We start from the raw sequence: 17,826 nt of genomic DNA on the forward strand, positions 1-17,826 counted from the left end.
TGGGAAATCGAGAAGAGAAGCCCTTGGACCACTGGCCTTGGCAGTGACTTTCAGACTATCACACAACCAGAAGGCACCATGCAAGCTTCCAAAGTCCTACACAGTTAGGACAGAACTACATCACTAGCTAGCATGCCAGGATAGCGCAAAGGGTGCAATGGTGGTATGCACACCTTGGCGGTAACCAACAGCTCTCTAATTAGACTTAAGACCTGCTCAACAAGAGGAAAACCTGCCTTGGACTGGAAACCTAACTAACTGCTTAGTGCTCGGGATTATTGGAGGAGAATCTACACTAATTTACTAAGCCATCATATTCCCTAAAAGAAAAAAAATAATATATATATATATATATATATATATATATATATATATATATATATATATATATATATATATAAACTTTCTCTTTACACCCATAGGTCAGGGTCCTTTTTACCTCTCAAGGAAACTTCTCTCCAATTGACAGAGACAATTACAGAAAACCATAACCAATCAAAATGCAGAGCTGTAGAGCCCAGTCCCAAAGGATATATCTACAAAACACCTAAGGCTCAGGGAACATAGTAGAATTGTGAAGCAGAGACTGTAGGAAGCAGAGGACCTGGGAGTTCACTGTGCGATTGTGTCTCCTAATAAGTGATGTCAAGTCTCATCAGCTTGACTGCCCGAACATGAATTGAGCAACAACAGACAAAACTGGACAAGGAAAAGCCCATAAGGCCTCAATCCTACACAAAGAACTAACTACAAGCAGCGGAGGCAAGCTGGGACTGGGGCTGGTCTAACGCAATAAGCATGCTGCACACTGGATAGACAAGAACAGGGTCAATATTGGCAACCAGGTTCCCGAAGGCTTGACCAGAGCATCTGTAACCCAGCCTGCAAAAGGGACGCCCAGAAGCAAGAGCAGCACTCCAAACAAGATCCCCGCGGGTGGGGGTGGGGGTGGAGGGCAACACGCAGGCCTGTGGCCAACAGCTAGGACTTAGCAGTGAAAGGACGCAGGAGCGCAGCAGGCTTCTGCAAACAGGACAGAAATGCCTAGACGAGACTGGATCCAGCCAACGGGACAGATGGCGTTCATCCATCCTCTGCCCCCATCGCGCACCGCACCATTTATCACTTCCTGCCAACTCTGCTGTTGTTCTGCATCTACTCCTTCCCCCTTCCTATGTATTTTCCCTTCTCACAGCACGGCCTGAGCAGGTTTGTGGGGCCTCTGTGTCGGCCTCCTAAGAGCTGGGGTTGTCCTGTTACCTCATACAAACCTTGTCATCTCCCCCTTCTTGTTCTCATCACCCTCTCTCCTACCTCTACTGACCCAAATCTCAACACTACTCTTGCTCTTTTCCGCCCGCTTCATACTGATGGTAGCAAATATCCGTGCCGCTCTACTTCATAAAATGGCGTTTAAGGGATGGTTGGTTCTTATTTGGCTGTTACAGTATTTTCACAGTTGGCCTACCCCTTGATAGCCATTACTGTAGACACTATTGTCAGAGGACTACTCTGGGGAGCAGGCCAGCAACAGCAATCTAGCAGAAAAAGATAGCACCTAGCTTTTGTTCGTTTGTTTGTTTTTGAGACAGGCTTTCTCTGTGTAGCCTTGGCTATCCTGAAACTCACTCTATACACCAGGCTGGCCTCAAACTGCCTGCCTGTGCCTCCTGAGTGCTGGGAGTAAATGTGTGAATCACCACACCCAGATAAAGACATAATTTTTAAAAAATTAAGCTTATTTTTATGACGGTACATATGACTGTGCACCACCTGTGTGCCTGGTGCTTGATCTGATGAGGGGGTCAGATCCCCTGGAACCTAGAGTTACAGATGGTTGTGAGGCACGTGTGGGTGCTGGGAACCAAACTCAGGTCTTCTACAAGAACAGCACATGTTACTGCAAAGCTGTCTCTCCAGTCGTACTTTTTATTTTATGTATATGGACATTTCACCTGCATGTAAATCTAAGCACATGCACGTGCCTGGTGCCCACAGAAGCCAGAAGATGACATCAGATCCTCGGGAACTGGAATTTCAGACTGTTGTGAGCTGCATGTAGGTTCTAGGATTCGAACCAAAGTCCTCTGCAAGAACCCCAGTGCTGTTAACTGCTGGACCATGTCTCCAGCGCAAAGGCAATACCAAAAAAGGAAAAGATCAGCCAACCACCTAACAACAGTGGTTTAGGTTCAGGCAAAAGCACAGGAAACTGGAATACAAGGCAATAAAGCTATGTAAAAACTACCAAACCTACAGTAACTGCACCTAGTGAGAGCACATTAACTGAAACCTCAAAGAACTCAAATGAATAATTACAAATACATTATCAAAAAACAAAAAACAAAACAAAAAACAAAACAAAACGGAAGACACAAATTCCTGAATTCCGAGAAAACAGTGAGTGAAAGAAGGTCAGTATAAGCTATGAAAATGGAACCTAGTAAACAGAAACAGTGAAAAAACCCAAACAACAGAAATGAAAATGTCAGTAACTGAAATAAAGAGACTTGTGGAAAGAGCAATACAAAGGGCCATGCAGTGGTAACAATATCAGGTCCTGAGGACAATGAGGAACTGGACATTCATTTAGTAACAAAGATACATTAATTTTTAAAATGTACGTGGGGGACTGGAGAGATGGCTCAGCGGTTAAGAGCACTATCTGATCTTCCAGAGGTCCTAAGTTCAATTCCTGGCAACTACATGGTAGCTCACAACCACCTGTAATGTGATCTAATGCCCTCTTCTGGCATGAAAGTGTATATGCAAAAGCAGCACTCATATATATATATATAAAAAATAAAAAAATCTTTTTTTTTAACGTGCCTAGGCTGGGCAGTGTTGGCACATGTCTTCAATCCCTGCCCTCTAATCCTAGCATATGGGAGGCAGAAGCAGGCAGATCTCTTTGAGTTCAAGGTCAGCCTGCCCTCCAATGATAGTTCCAGAACAGCCAAGGCTACCTAGGAGAAACTGTCTCGAAAAAATATATATAAACTTCTCACATATATATGTGTGTATATGTGTGTGTGTGTGTATATATGTATATGTGTGTATGTATGTATGTGTATATGTAATGTATGTAATGTGTGTATGTATGTAAGTGTATATATATGTAATGTATGTATGTGTGTATATATACGTATATGTGTGTGTGTATATGAATGCATGTATGTATGCCTGAGACACTCAGGATGGTGAACTATGAAAAGACCAAATCTATAAATCATGGACATTGAGTAGTTTTCATGGCCAGGCAAGGTGGCATGCACGCCTTTAATCTCAGCTCTCAAGAGGCAGAGGCAGGAGGATCTCTGTGAGTTAAAGGCAAGCCTGGTCTATAAACCGAGTCCAAGATAGCCAGGTCTGTCTCAAAAAACAGTTTCATGTCAAAGGCACAGGAAAATATTTTTCATAAAATTATAGCAAGAAACTACACCACATCTAAGGAAAGATGTTCATACAAGTACTAAAGACATTAGAATACCAAACTTCCTATGTTATAGTCAAAACACTAAATATAAGCTGGGCGTGGTGGCGCACGCCTTTAATCCCAGCACTCGGGAGGCAGAGGCAGGCGGATCGCTGTGAGTTCGAGGCCAGCCTGGTCTACAAAGTGAGTCCAGGACAGCCAAGGCTACACAGAGAAACCCTGTCTCAAAAAAAAAAAAAAAAAAAACACTAAATATACCCAAGGGAAATATATCTACAGCTGAGAAAAAAAAAGAAGAAGAAAAAAAGAAAAGAAAAAATTCATATTATAAGGCTGGCTCATTAAATTAGCATATTTCTTAACAAAAGATTAAAAGAGAAAAGTTAGGAATAAAGTTTTCAGTGTCTGAAAGACAATACTCTCCATCTCAGACTACTATTCCCAGTGTGCTAATATGAAGGAAGATGTCCCCACAGGCTCGTGGGAACGGCATGATTTGAAAGGATGAGGATGTATGTGGCCTTGTGGAGGCAGGTGCCATCTGACAGGACGAAGTGTGTCGCTGGGGGTCGCTGAGGTCTCAGAAGCCCAAGTCAGGCCCAGTGGCTCACTCTCTTCCTGCTGCCTTTGGATAAAAATATAGGACTCTCAACTCCTTCTCTAGCACCATGCCTGCCTGTGTGCCACTGTGCTTCCTGCCATGTCAATAACGGACTAAGCCTCTGAACTATAAGCCAGCCCCAATTAAACGGTTTTCTTTATAAGAGTTGCCATGGTCATGGCATCTCCAGCAATAGAAACCCTAAGTAAGACACCCAGCAAACTGCTGCTGCTGAAGAGGGGCAGGGGAGAGACCCAACTTCCCCAAGACTGCTAAGCCATGTTAACAGAAGACACTGGGGAGAATTTTTTTGTATTGAGGAAAACACAGACCCCCCCAAGAGGCTATGGGAAAACTGTATGCTGCAGCTGTAGTCAAATAAGATTAGGAAAACACCAGCCAGTTCAAAGTGACAGGACCAGTGTGTCTTCTCAATAATTCTGAATAGTAAGGCTCCCAATTCCCCCATCAACACACAGATGAGCAGTTTGTCTCCAAGAAATGTGCCTCCACTATAAACAGATGGTACCATGGGGTGAAAGGAAAGAAAAGGCATTCCAAACAAGCGGGACTGGAAGCAAGCCAAGTGCCATTGTTCTGATGCCTGATAGAACCAGACAGTCAAAAGGCGTAAGGCATAAGGCATTAAACTGTAGACTTCTATGCACCCAGCTGACATGTGCACCCACTCCACAAACAAACATTGCAAAGGGTAAAGTCAAGAATTAGGTGATACAAAGAAGGCAGAGCGGATAAAACACTTGCCATGCAGGGAGCAGGACTGAAGCACGGAAGCCGAGTACTGACATCAAGCCAGTGAGATGTGCTGCTTGCCTGTAATCCCAGCACTCTGGAGGCAGAGTCAGGATCCCCAACACACATTGGATAGACAGATTAGACGTAACTGGTGCTCTCTGGATTCAGCAAAAGAACAAACCTCAGTAAGTGAAGAGTGAGGGATTGAAAAAGACCAGTATCAACTTCAGGGTCCAGCATGCATGTGTATGTATGTGAGCGCACGCTAGCACATACATACCCCTGACACACAAACCACATGGAAATAAACATTTTAAGTCAAATAAATAAAAAGTCACAAATTAACACCAACACATAGTAGGTGACTTCACTATCCATTCTCACCAACAGACAGGCCATCTTGGCAAATATAAACACTTGCGCTAAATGACATCAAACATCAATAGACCTCCCAGAAACCTACAAGAACAGTCCATCAAAACACTTCAGAATAGACATTCTCAGAAACCTGTAGAACTGACTCTAAAACAGGCCATAATAGGTCATATAATAGCACAGAAAACCTTGACAAACATAGGGAAATTTAAATAACTTATTTTATTTTGATCACAATGCTAAAAGCTGAAAATCAACAGCAAGGGCAGACTACAGAGCATCCATAATTGTGGGAATTCAGCAACATACCACTAATAACACACAGTCAGTGAAGAAATCAAGAAGACAACAAAAGATTGGTAAAATCAAAGCAAAAGAAGATAGAACATACTAATACCAATGAGACATAACAAAAGCCATTTCTTTTTGGGGGGCAGTTGGTTTTTCAAGACAGGGTTTCTCTGTGTAGCCCTGGTGGGCCTGGAATTCACTCTGTAGACTAAGACAGCTTCAGGCTCATAGAGATCTGCCTGCCTCTGTCTCCCGAGTGTTGGGATTAAAGGCATGTGCCACCATTGCTCAGCTAACAAAAGCATTTGTAAGAGTAAAGTTGTTGCTAAACATGCCCGTATTAAAAACAACAGAGGATCTCAAATAAATAACAGTACACCCTAAGTCTTGAAGGAATAAAAACAAACCAAACCCAAAAGTAGTGGTTGGAAAGAAGTAACTTAATGAAATAGGACGACTCAGTGACGCTGAGATGGCTCTCTGCGAGGATGAACAAGAGATGGGGCGCAGCATGCCCACAGCACTGAGCTTGGTCCCCAGCAGCGCATAAAGCAGGTATGGTGGAACACACCTGTACCTCAGCATTTAGGAAATAGATAGGAGATGCAGAAAGGAAAGGTCACCTTCAGATACACAGCTAATTTGAGACTAGCCTGGGGTATATAGGTCCCTGTCCAAAGAAAAGAAAAAATGAAGGAAGGAGGGAACAAAGAAAGAAAGAAAGGAAAGGAGAGAGAGGAGAAAAGAGAGGAAAGAGGAGAGGAGAGAAGGGAGAGGAAAGCAGGACAGAAAGAGAGCGGAGACAGAGAGGAACAGGATCAAAACACTCAGCAAAAATCAAAAGCAGGGGAAGCAGTTCGAGATGCAGACACAGACGAGGAGTCCCTGAGGAGCCCTCGGGCTGCTCAGAAAGTAACACCAGCAATTAAAGATGGGATCCCATGGAGTCACAGAGCTTTGCAACAGAGCACTCAAATCAAAACTTAGAGAAATTCTGCGTTAGCATTTTTAAGTGTTTGCCACCAGCGTTTAATCTTCTTGCCCAAGTAGAGAAGGGAAAAATGCCTATGGCGGACATTTCTTCCGAAGCCCTTTGCTCTTTAATATCTAACAGAAGCAAGGCCTGGCTCACAGCCACTGCTGTCAGTCTGCACTGGAAGCCTAGATGTTGCCCCACTGTAAGATAAGATCTCTAAGTCTTAACTGACACGGCAAGAAGGCAGACATCTTTTAAGTCCCTATGAAGTCCAACAAAATGGCTTCTTAATCTGAAGAAACCAAAGACGTATCCTTTTCCAGAGGGCAAAGCCTACACTTTAGAATAACGCTCCACTTTAAGCCCTTTACCGAGTGCTTTATTAAGGCCACACTTAGACATGCTGGACCATTCGAGGAGCTTGTACATCCATTTCATGACTGGAGTCTCACTGCTTCACTGTGATACTGACGTTGCTTTTGTGATGCTCAACACTGAGAACAAGTTCCTCCCCCGCTTGCACTTGGATGGGATTATCCAGAACCACCGCAGCTTGCTTCCAGTGGGAGGCTTCGCCTGAGGTGTTCAGCCTGACATCATCATCAAGGCACAAATGAAACCAAAACGGAACAGCAGTTACTCGTCCAGACCTACAAGCACGGACCTGCAGAAAGTGAATTTTGAACATTTCATCGAGGAAAGTAAGTCTTCTCTTTTGAATCAATTTGAACACAGGAACTAGAAATACATTTAACCATGCATTCAAATTTAGTAACTAGTTGTAGACTCTAATGTTTATCTAACCTATTTTTGTATGTTGTCTAGAAATTCAGATTTAAATCTTCAAAGGAAATGACAGACCGTGTAAGTATAGTGCCCGTCATTTCAGTTCCATGTTTTGCATGGGAAGAGTGACCCCCCTGTAGCTGTCCTTACCTTTACTTCTCTCCTGGAAGTGTTCAAATATGGAGTCATCAGGTCTACTCTAAGGAGCTCCACTGGCTGGCTTAAAGGGGTACATGGCAACGAAGATAAATCCAAACACACACGAATAGGCACCTGAAGAAAGAGGGAACATTCGCTTTTATTGTTTTCACAGTGAGGGTTCCCTCTGTACTCGACTTATAATTAGCTCCTTATGACAAAACTTTTTATCCTTTACTTTATGCATCAACCTAAGGCATGAAGCTTCATGGCCAGGTTTTCAGGAGGAATGAATGAGCTAACTTTGCTGTGGTCGTGACCAGGTTTTCAGGAGGAATGAACTAGCTCGTGCACTGGGTTCTTACCTACAGGCCTTTCTCTTGGATGAAAACACATCAACTTTTAAGTGGCCAAACAATTCCAAAACCATTTGTACCTAGAATGTGTGAGCTAGCAAGCAGACAGTCTAACAGTAAGTACTACTGTGCTTCATCAGAGGCACCAAACTCAGCCGGACACGGTGGCACACACTCTCATTTAAAATAAAACGACAGGGCTGCTTAGAAGATGCTCTCCTTCTGGGTTCAATCTTCATGGTGAGACTGGCCACAGACAGGGCCAGCTTTCCTAGGCATTCACTCCCTCTTCCTCACTGTGCCATCTGCTCCTGTTTACGCTGGTAACTGAGAACCCTCCATTGCCACTTCTCAATGCCTGGGACAGGAATCCTCTTACAGACAGATCTACAGATCTACTCACACCTTACAGACTGTTCCCACTTTTGTTTCTCAGCCAAACCTCCTGGCCTGGCCTGTCACCGTCAATCTAGAGCTCATAGCCTTTCAAGTTCTCTGAACTCAGGTCTCAAGCCATGTTCTGCACACCCCTACCGTTCCGTCTGCCTGTGGTTTTAAATGCTGTCTACATGATACTGACTGCCCAATTCACATGCTCAGCCTAGAGCTTTGAGCCTTATCCAGCTGCTCAACAACCCCTCCTGACACCTACACAGCACAGCTGAGCACACCAACAAATGATAAGTGTCCTTCCTGGTCCTCTCTTACATTCTACATCCAATCTATAAAACTCCGCCTTATGAACCTGACTGTAGAGCGGGGATGCTGGAGTTGAAGGTCTTGCCCCTTTCTGCCACGGCACAGCTGGTTGACTAAGAAGTCTGTAGTCCCTGTGGAGGCCCTGAGCCTGAAGACGAGCAAGGAGAGGTGCTGGACAGGGACTCTTTGGACTCAGAAGATGAGAAGATGTCTGGTGAAGGGCCTTCTCCCGTTTAATCTTGCACTCGAAAGCAGAGACGATGGACATACGGCTTTTTCAAGGAGCTGACAATAACTGATGTGCCCATGGGCTCCCACCATTTTTGTTGTTGTTGCTGTTCCTTGATGACCTGAATCAGTCTACCAACCCCCCTCGTAGTCAGAGACTACAGGTTCCTACTCATTGCAGGCCAATCGGTGCTGCCCACTGCCATCTCTGTTAAGAGCATTAATTTCCGCAAACTTCGCTGTTGGGCTCACACAGTTTTAAGTGGTCTTCTCATTGGCTATAAAAGTGTTTTGCATGGATGTGTATTCTCTCTTGGAACCTCCCTGCCTGGCTGTCTATGTCAATGGCCAGAGTTAACCTGATGTCCGGGTTGGCTGCCAACCTGCTGAAGCCTGACCACGCTGGCCATGCTCCTACTCCCTGTCCATAGAGAGACCCTGCTCCCATCATGCACCCTTGGTTTATACTGGGATACCTGTTTCACACAGAGATGGCAACAACGTACATGGAGACAGCAATTCTGGTTCAAGCCTCCTGTGAGGGAGATATTCCTGACCCAATCAAAGGTGGCATGCTGCATACATGGGGCAGTAGGCCTGTCGTTTAAGGAAGCATGACTCACTCTCCCTGGAGGGAGTGTAGCATAGGGAAGGATTTCAGGCTGCCTGTTTACTTGACTTGCAGCACCCATGGGGGCTCAGGCTTCCTTCTAGCCATGCCTGCACTGGGGTTAACTGGTACTGGGAAAGGCACCGTAGTCTGACTGCCTGGACCTGCCGCCATAGCTCCATGAAATTTTCTGCCATGGTGGACTGTGTTCCTCAAACTTTAAGATTCCTTTTTCAGGTATTTTGTTGTAGCAACTAGTAACTAATACATACACCTAACTTGGGAATGTCTCTAATTCTAGGCCTGGGAAGATGGAAACAGGAGGATCAGGAGGTCAACGTTCTCCCTGGCTACATACTGAAGCCCTCTGGGCTACATCAGACCCTATCTCCAAACAAACAAACAACAAACAAACAGTTCGTGTAGTAGGTGCTCAATAAACATTTGTTAAATGATTTTTAATGAACTATATTCTTTTAACAACTTCTGATTTTGTTTCATTGGTTCACGCACTTATCAAGTAGTTTACCACTGTAAGAGAGGAGACAATACCTAAGGCAAAGAGTAAAAAGACTATAAAATATAAAACTGCCAAGAAAGGTTACGGGGTCTCTTTAGATAAGCAGCCATCAACTAAAGTGAGAGCCCGGCATTAAGGGTCATCTGTAGGGTGTTACATAGAAACACAGAGGGTGGGGCTTAGCCAGGACAGGATCACCCAAGAACAACGGGGGACGGAGGGTAATCCTTCAATTATATGAAAACAGACAGACTATAAGGCTCTACGCTGTTAAGGACAGAGTGGCCATGAAACAGGCAGTACAGTGAACGGGCAGCATGGCCCGGGGAGACTCTGCTCACACTGAAGAACTGCCGGAGCCAGGACCAAGTGGGAATGAAAGAGCAAGACAGGCAGGGGATGGAGAGACACCCAGCAGCCAAGAGTGCTCGCTGCTCTGCCAGAGGCCTGGGCTCAGTTCCCAGCACCCATGCAGGGTCACAACCACCTGCCACTCTAGCTCCACACCTGATATCCTCTTCTAGACTCTGTGAGCAACGCACACACAAAACACACATGCATAAACCAAACTAAGTCATTCTCTTAAAAGTTACAGTAGAAGCTGGGCAGTGGTGGCGCACGCCTTTAATCCCAGCACTCAGGAGGCAGAGGCAGGCGGATCGCTGTGAGTTCGAGGCCAGCCTGGTCTACAAAGCGAGTCTAGGACAGCCAAGGATACACAGAGACACCCTGTCTCGAAAAACAAAACAAAACAAAAAAAATTACACTGGAAAGATAGCTGGTGGCCTTTTGGAAACATGAACAGACACAGCTTAAGCATCTCTATCTTGTGATAAATATGCTCTCTTTATTAAGTCTTCACAAGAGAGATATTCAGCTAACTAAAACCCTGGTTAGCCAACCGCCTCCAAAAGCAGTTAATCAATTTATTCCTCAGTTGGCTCTGTCACAGAACTCCTACCAGCATCCTAAGAGCTTACTAATTATACCTTCAGGCATCATTTCAACTGCTACTCAGTATCCCGCTTTTCAGAATTCTGCTTTGGCTTGTATGGCAGTATCCGCTCCACCCCATCTTCAGCCACACGTGGCTTCCCTGGCACTCTGTCTAAACACACGTTAAACTCACGCACGGGTGTGCTCGTCGTTCCTAGCACCTGGGACATTTCCACTCTCTCTCTAAATCCTAACTCCTTGTTTCTTAACCTGAAACTCACCTCCCTGTCTTGAGCTCCACATGTCCCTGCTGCCTACAGACAGACGGCCTAGACCTGGGCTTCAGCTGCCCAGGCCAATCCTTAGTCACCTGAGGTCTCACTACAGAACCGCAAGCTTAGGACACAGGCTTCTGGGGGCTTCTTTGTTACACAAGTACAGCCCTTTCTCAAAGTCTAAGAGCTCCGGTTTTATTTTCAATCTGGAACAGGGATTCAGAGGAAAGTGATAAACTTTAGTCTGCATTCATGACAAAGTCCTTGGTTATTCTAACCCTCAGGCTGATTTTCATCTGTGATGTGGTCCTTTACTCCAGGAGACCGGCTGCCTTTCTAACCCAGCTAAACCCACTCACTAGGTAAAACCTCAAGGACGGAGGGAGACAGTGACATCTTGGCTGACCAGCTCTCTGACACTTACCTGAAACTGGTTAATAAAAGGTGCTATGTTTAACCCAAGAGTGTGTTCTGTTCCTTGGACAGCACTCTCTTCTACCAGTGTCTGGGACTCCAGCAGCATCCCAAACATCAGCACGTACTGGGGGAAGATCTTGCCTCCAGACTGCAGTAAACACCTGAAGAAGGGCAAATGTCTTTAAAAGCCTTTTAATTCCCTGTTTTATAACTATAAATAAGCAAGCATCATGAATTAGTGAAGTGTAAATGATATGTAGTCATTATTGGCTAATAGCTCAAATTTTAAATCACATGAAATAGTTGCCCAAGAAGTCAAATTTGGACTGTTAACTCAGGAGCCAGACTAAGGTAAATTTTTAGTTATAGGCTGCAATCATTAACAGTGAGTGAACCCTCCCCACATAAAGATCCAAATATTCCAAAATCCAGTACTTTTTGAACAGTTATACAATATATGGAAAATTCTATATATGACTTCATGAATAGGTTTCCATAAAAATATGAATGCACTAAAAATCCTGTACAGCTACTTTAAGACTGTGTAAGATGCATATGAAATAGTAATAAACCTCATGTGTAGACAAGCTTCCTCCACCAGTGATCATTATGTGTAAGGAGCTGCAACACTGATGGTCCTAAGCAGTTCAGGCAAGGTGAAAGTTGGACGGCTAACAGGATAGTCTCACACCATCACCACTATGAATGGTTTAGTATATGAGGGTACAGAGCATTTGGTCAGTTCTCTGAACTATTCTGTAACTTCTCTGGGAAGTCTGAAATGATTCACTGTGAAGGATTAAACCTTCCAAATGCAAATATACACGCAAACTGAAATATTCTAGGAAGCAAAGCAAGACAAAGGCTAACAAAACCCTTTCCCATGCAACTGCACATTCATCTTCATTCTCCCCTGAGTCCCACAAAATGGTATTAACAACTCTGCATATGGTTATTAGAAAGTATCTTAAGTAGGCTGTACCTGGAAAGAGAATTATGAGCAGAAATTAAGTGCCTGGTGGGACGCTGGCATTCCCTGCATGTGGGTACCAGGTGTTCCTGTACCAAGAATTCGGAGGCTTTAGTTAAGGGCACTAAAACTACCATGGGTATTGTTTTTCATACCTGAGCCATAAAAGGAAGCAGAAATTGTTATATAACGTTTATTCTCCTAGTTATAATTGTTGTCTCAGGCTTACTGCCTCTGTCTGCTAACCACGGCCTAGAGCTGGAAGCGTCTCACCTCCACACAATCCTATCTAGGTCTAGAATGTTTCATCCTCTGAGACTTAGTGCTGAATAAGCTCACCCTTTCTAGTTCTTTCTGAACTCTGGCTGGCTGGCTCAACTCAGCTGTTCTGGCTCAAACTCCTTTCACAGCTGACTGATTCAACCTAGCTTCTCTGTTTCTCACTGAATTGCTCTGCTTGGCCTCAAACTAACTCTAGCAATCTTTTTCTAATCTTCTGGCTTCTTCTCATTCTCTGGCTCATTCTGTCTTCACCTGTGTCTTCAACCTCTCTCTGTAAAACTCTCCCGGTAAAAACCACCACTGAATTCCACAAACTGAACTGCCACAAACTCCACTGCACTGCTTCTCAATTGACTGACGAAACCGAACGACCTGAACAGCACTGACTAGAACTCAGATCTGCATGCCTCTCTCTCTTGAGTTCTGGGATTAAAGGCACATTCCACCATGCCTGGACCTAAGTTTTTCTCTAGCCAAAACTTGCTCTATACCAGGCTGGCCTTGAACACAGAGATATGCTTGCCTCTGTCTCCAGGAATTAAAGGCGTGTCTTTATTCCAGCCAGATCACACAGACCTACAAAGTCTTTGGCTGTGATCTCTTGCCAGAGCAGTCATGTTTACAATTTAAATCGCTCTACAAGAAATAGAAGAGTAAGGTTTCTAAGACCAAATGAAACCATTCCTTATCTGTCACATTTTCAAACATCAAACCTTGTTCTTACTGAGTTTTTTGGAATATCTTTTAATTAAACTTCCAGAGCAGGGACTACAGAAAGGTGGGCAATGTACCATATTGAGCATCTCTCACAGTAAATTTTATACCCAAGTTAAAGACGTAAGGATCTACTTTTTAAAAACTGCAGACTAGCCATCTGACCAGTTTGTACATATCTGAAAGATTATATGCGTGTTTAAATTTTTCCTACGTAACTTCCCTAAATAGATTGTTAAGACTTAGGGGCCGTGAAGACAAGCGAGTGGATAAAGTCCTTGCAGTCCAAATGGAGGTGCAGAGCTTAGTGTGCAGCACACAGGTACAGCAGCAGCCTGCCTGCAGAGCTGGCACTCACGGAGGGGCAGGGGCGCAGCGCTCAAGCCAAGTTCAAGAGCTAGATTAACCAGATGAGCACACTTTGTGTTTATCTACAGAGCCTTCACAGCAGAGGAAGGTGCAAATGAGGAAGACACTCAGCACGTGCTATTAGAAACAGAATAGCAAGGGCAAGTGATGGAAGCACCCATTCCCAGGTGGAACCACGTACACAGGGCTGACTCCAGGCTTAATCGTTGAGTAGAGAGGACCTAGCCTGGTTCAGGGTCGTGACTTACCCTTACCAGTCTGACACTCTACATCTAGGAGGCATCTGGGACCTGCTGGCCCTATGCTCATCCTACACTCTTCTGAACAACTTGTTTGAGTTCGAGGGAGAGTCTGTAGTCAACCTCAGTTACTCACCTCTTAAAGAGGCACAGCTGGTTGACTAAGAAGTCTGTAGTCCCTGTGGAGGCCCTGAGCCTGAAGACGAGCAAGGAGAGGTGCTGGACTGGGACTCTTTGGACTCAGAAGATGAGAAGATGTCTGGTGAAGGGCCTTCTCCCGTTTAATCTTGCACTCGAAAGCAGAGACGATGGACATACGGCTTTTTCTTTTTTTTTTTTTTTTTTTTTCCAGAGCTGAGGACCGAACCCAGGGCCTTGCGCTTGCTAGCTTTGTTGGTTTTAGCACAAAACTCTTAAAAGAGGAGGCTTCTCAGAGTCAAGGAAATGCTAAGAATATCTTCTGTAAATCAAGGCCATTCCAGGGGCTAGGGACTACCAGAGGCTCAGGTTTGTTCTCCAGAAAGAACAAGTGACTAGGGGGTTGGGCCTTTGTCCTCTTCCCCTGCCTGGTCTCAACGCCAGGTTAAATTATCACTAACACCCAGTGCTGCCCATACAGAATGAAGCCATGCCACTCCAAAGGGACAGAGTTGAGGGCTCCTGTGCAGCTCAGCGTGTCCGGGCAGACACCGACACTCTGCACACTCCCACGCAGCACTCCTTCGGCTCCTCGTCGGCACCCTCTATAGGTTCATCTACGCCAGGCACTTTCCTAGGTCCTGTGAGCTGCTATACAAACCCAACCAAATCTGAAGGGGTTTTACAAACTGAAGGGAACGTTCAACTTGTACTGGTGGTTTAGAAGTAGAGACGACACCCTACACTGTGCACCTGACTTTTGACGTCCGTGACGCCCTCTAGGTTCGGCCTGTACCTTGCAGAACCACACTGAATTTAAGAACTAGCTGCTGTGTGGGGTAAATCCCTGTAGAGCTGTCACCAGGAATACTGTGGCAAACGGTGGATCAGAGGAAGAAACAGCTCTTTCTGAGAGGACACTCAGAGCTCCTCGCAGTCTTGAGGCACGTTACTCTCCCACGGTTTGACGTGCTCGCCCGCTCTGGAAAGCTTGTGAACTTCTCATTCACAGCTTTTGTGAAGATTCATTTACTTATTGGTGATTAACTGAGTTTTAGTAGAGGAAAGGTCTAAGTTGTCAACCAGGCTATCCTGGCAACCTCCAGCCTCTACCCCAAACCTGCCTAGATGCCATCATCAGAATAAACTCTGCTGTCAGGTACAGTTAGATAGTAAGATATCAGCTCACCCCTATTGTGCACAAAATTAAAAAACAAAACAACAACAACAACAAACCCTGGTGAAGTTTATGTTTTTTGTTTTACCTGGATATTGCTGCTTTTTCCATTATTTCCTGCTGAATGAGTCCAGACGGCTCAATGACATCTAATATAATTATGCTCCACAATTTGTCTGATTTGGGCCTTTGCAACACAGCAGCTTCATCCTCTATGTGTCTCAGCCAAAACTCAAGTGTGTCCTTAGGGAAGTGATTGGCTTCAGATATGAGGTCCAAAGTGAGACAATGCTGGTCTTTCTCCACAGAACTGTAGGGCTTAACCTGACCGAGTGTTCCAGCAAGGATGGGCAAAAGAGAGAAGCCTTCAGACACGTCCAACACGTAGAAGGGGTCAGAGGTGCTCGGCACACTGTCACTCTGTCCACTCCCAGAGTTCATCTCAATATCCTGACAGTGAGTATCCATGGGCTGGCACGGCTGTTCTGGAGCCAGTGAAGACAACACCTTCCTCATCGCCGTCTTAAAGCCCTCGTGATATGGGATGTTGTTAAGCAAAGCAATCTCTGTGGGCTCTAACACACAGGCCTGCTCCAGAGCGTCTGGTCTACTGGTCTGAAGGTTAGCCAGGGCGCTGCAGAGCTCCGCCTCATTTCCTAGAGAGAACAGGTCTTTACTCTTGGTAAAACTCTTCATAACTTCCATTTCATGCTCCAGACGCAAGATGCTGATACTCTGGATTCTTAGGTAACAATCTTGACAAGATGCTTCCATTGTCACACTGTCCCCAGGCTTTATCCAGTAGTCTTTATTAGTAGAAAAGGATTGAGAGAAAAAGAAAAATATATATATAAATATATATATAAATATATATAAATATATATATAAATATATATAAATATACATAACTGATTGTCTTAGTCAAAAGCAAGCTAGGGAGGAAAGGGTTTATTTGGTTTACACTTTCACATCATAGTCCATCATTAAAGGAAGTGAAGGCAGGAACCTGAAGCAGGAGCTATGGACGGGTGCTGCTTACTGGCTGGCTCCTCCTGGCTTCCTCAAGCAACCTTGGAGACTGGGTTTCCTTGTGTAGGCCTGGCTATCCTGAACTAGCTCTGTAGACCCGCCTGTCTCTGCCTCCCAACCGTGCACCACCACCAGCCAGCTTAATTACTTTCTTGCAGAACCCAGAACCACCGGCCCAAGAGATGGCACCACCCACAGTAGGCTGGGCCCTCCCCCATCAATTACTAATTATGAAAATGCTCTACGGGCTGGCCCACAGCCCCATCTTATGGAGGCAGTTTCTAATTAAGAAGTTTCCTTTCAGATGACTTTAGCTTCTGTCAAGCTGACACAAAACTAGCCGGCACAACTGATCCCTAGTCAATTTAAGCTGAGTCCCGGTCCACTCCACAGCTGCTGCTGGTCTTGGCAGTTATTCCCACGGTACTGGCATCTCCAGAACGCTGAGGTCTCTTGCTGCAACTGGGCTGCACTTGCAAGTGGCTAAAGCTGGCCTGAACTGCTGATTCTCCTTCCTCTACCCCGCAAGTGTTGGAATTACAGACATACCACAAAACTTCATGTTGACTTTGTTTTTATTACAATCAGTAGATGTGCTGCCAAACTAAGGAAGATGTGGGGATAAAAAGAGGCTTTGTCTAGATGCAAAGGCAGATGAAATTCAGGGAGCAAGCCTCATTGTAGCTTCAACAGACACTCTTTTCTCTGAAGGTAATTTCCAAAAGAACAAAAGCACAACACAATAGTATCTAATATTCCTTAAGCATATGGAAACCTGCTTGTTTAGGGACATCACAGGTTCAGGGAAGCGTATGCCCTGCAGCAAGGACTATACTGTGCTCCTCTCCAGAGTCCCTGTGTGTAATTGTCATATTCCTATTGGTTCTAGGACCAGATAAAAATACAATCTATACCTAAGTGTGGTGGTACATGGCTGTACTACCAAACAGTGGGAAGCTGAGGCAGGCAGATCGCTTGAGGCCACAAAGTTTGCTTCATAACCCTAACTGAGCTCAGTCCCTAGAAACCAAGTAAAGAAAATAAGGGATAGTTGTCCCCCGACCACACGCATGCCACGGGATGTACGTTCCTCCAAGAAACATCTCACACATCACACAAGACAGGCACACACAAAGGAAATAGATGTCTGTGTAGTCCCTGATCTGATCTGCCGAGGCCTGTACGCTGACCTGAAGCTCTGGCCCTGTTGTGACTGACTCTGCTGGCCTTGCTGTAAGGTCTCAGAGCTCTTACTGGGCCATGCCTGAGAACAGGCTGATGCAGTGTACCCTTACAGTCTTGTAGGAATGAGAAGATACACAGGGAAAAAAGCTTTGCTCTCAGCAAGCCACGTTTGAAAATCTTTGTTCATCATTTTTGTTTTCTTATACTGATTTAATGTCTCTGAAGCGTTCTCAGGGAGACCATTTTAAATGCACACAGTGGCAGCAAGCAAGCGCATCTACCCACTGCGCCATCTCTCCAGCCCTGCTACACACGTTCTTATG

General features: G+C 45.0%; 1 protein-coding gene and 1 long non-coding RNA gene across 6 annotated transcripts in view; one reads left to right on the forward strand and one right to left on the reverse strand.

The window, feature by feature from the left end:
* Positions 1 to 6,478: 6,478 nt before the first annotated feature.
* Positions 6,479 to 17,826, reverse strand: part of LOC311582543 (protein arginine N-methyltransferase 9-like) — a 28,374-nt gene continuing 17,026 nt past the window's right edge. For all 5 annotated transcript variants that reach the window (XM_084755690.1, XM_084755691.1, XM_084755693.1 and 2 more), the window contains 4 exons: positions 15,378 to 16,095; positions 11,408 to 11,561; positions 7,372 to 7,494; positions 6,479 to 7,099 (listed from right to left, as the gene is read on the reverse strand). In XM_084755690.1, coding sequence (XP_084611816.1) covers positions 6,884 to 7,099; positions 7,372 to 7,494; positions 11,408 to 11,561; positions 15,378 to 16,095 — 1,211 coding nt within the window. In that variant the 3' untranslated portion in view covers positions 6,479 to 6,883. The remainder of the gene's footprint in view (positions 7,100 to 7,371; positions 7,495 to 11,407; positions 11,562 to 15,377; positions 16,096 to 17,826) is intronic.
* Positions 7,030 to 9,714, forward strand: LOC311582563. The gene is made up of 2 exons (XR_014774143.1): positions 7,030 to 7,136; positions 7,731 to 9,714. It is a non-coding gene; the product is annotated as an uncharacterized lncRNA (long non-coding RNA).

The sequence above is a fragment of the Acomys minous genome (genome assembly GCF_964271855.1).
Source record: "Acomys minous genome assembly, chromosome: 14".
In the NCBI taxonomy this organism is placed as follows: Eukaryota; Metazoa; Chordata; class Mammalia; order Rodentia; family Muridae; genus Acomys; species Acomys minous.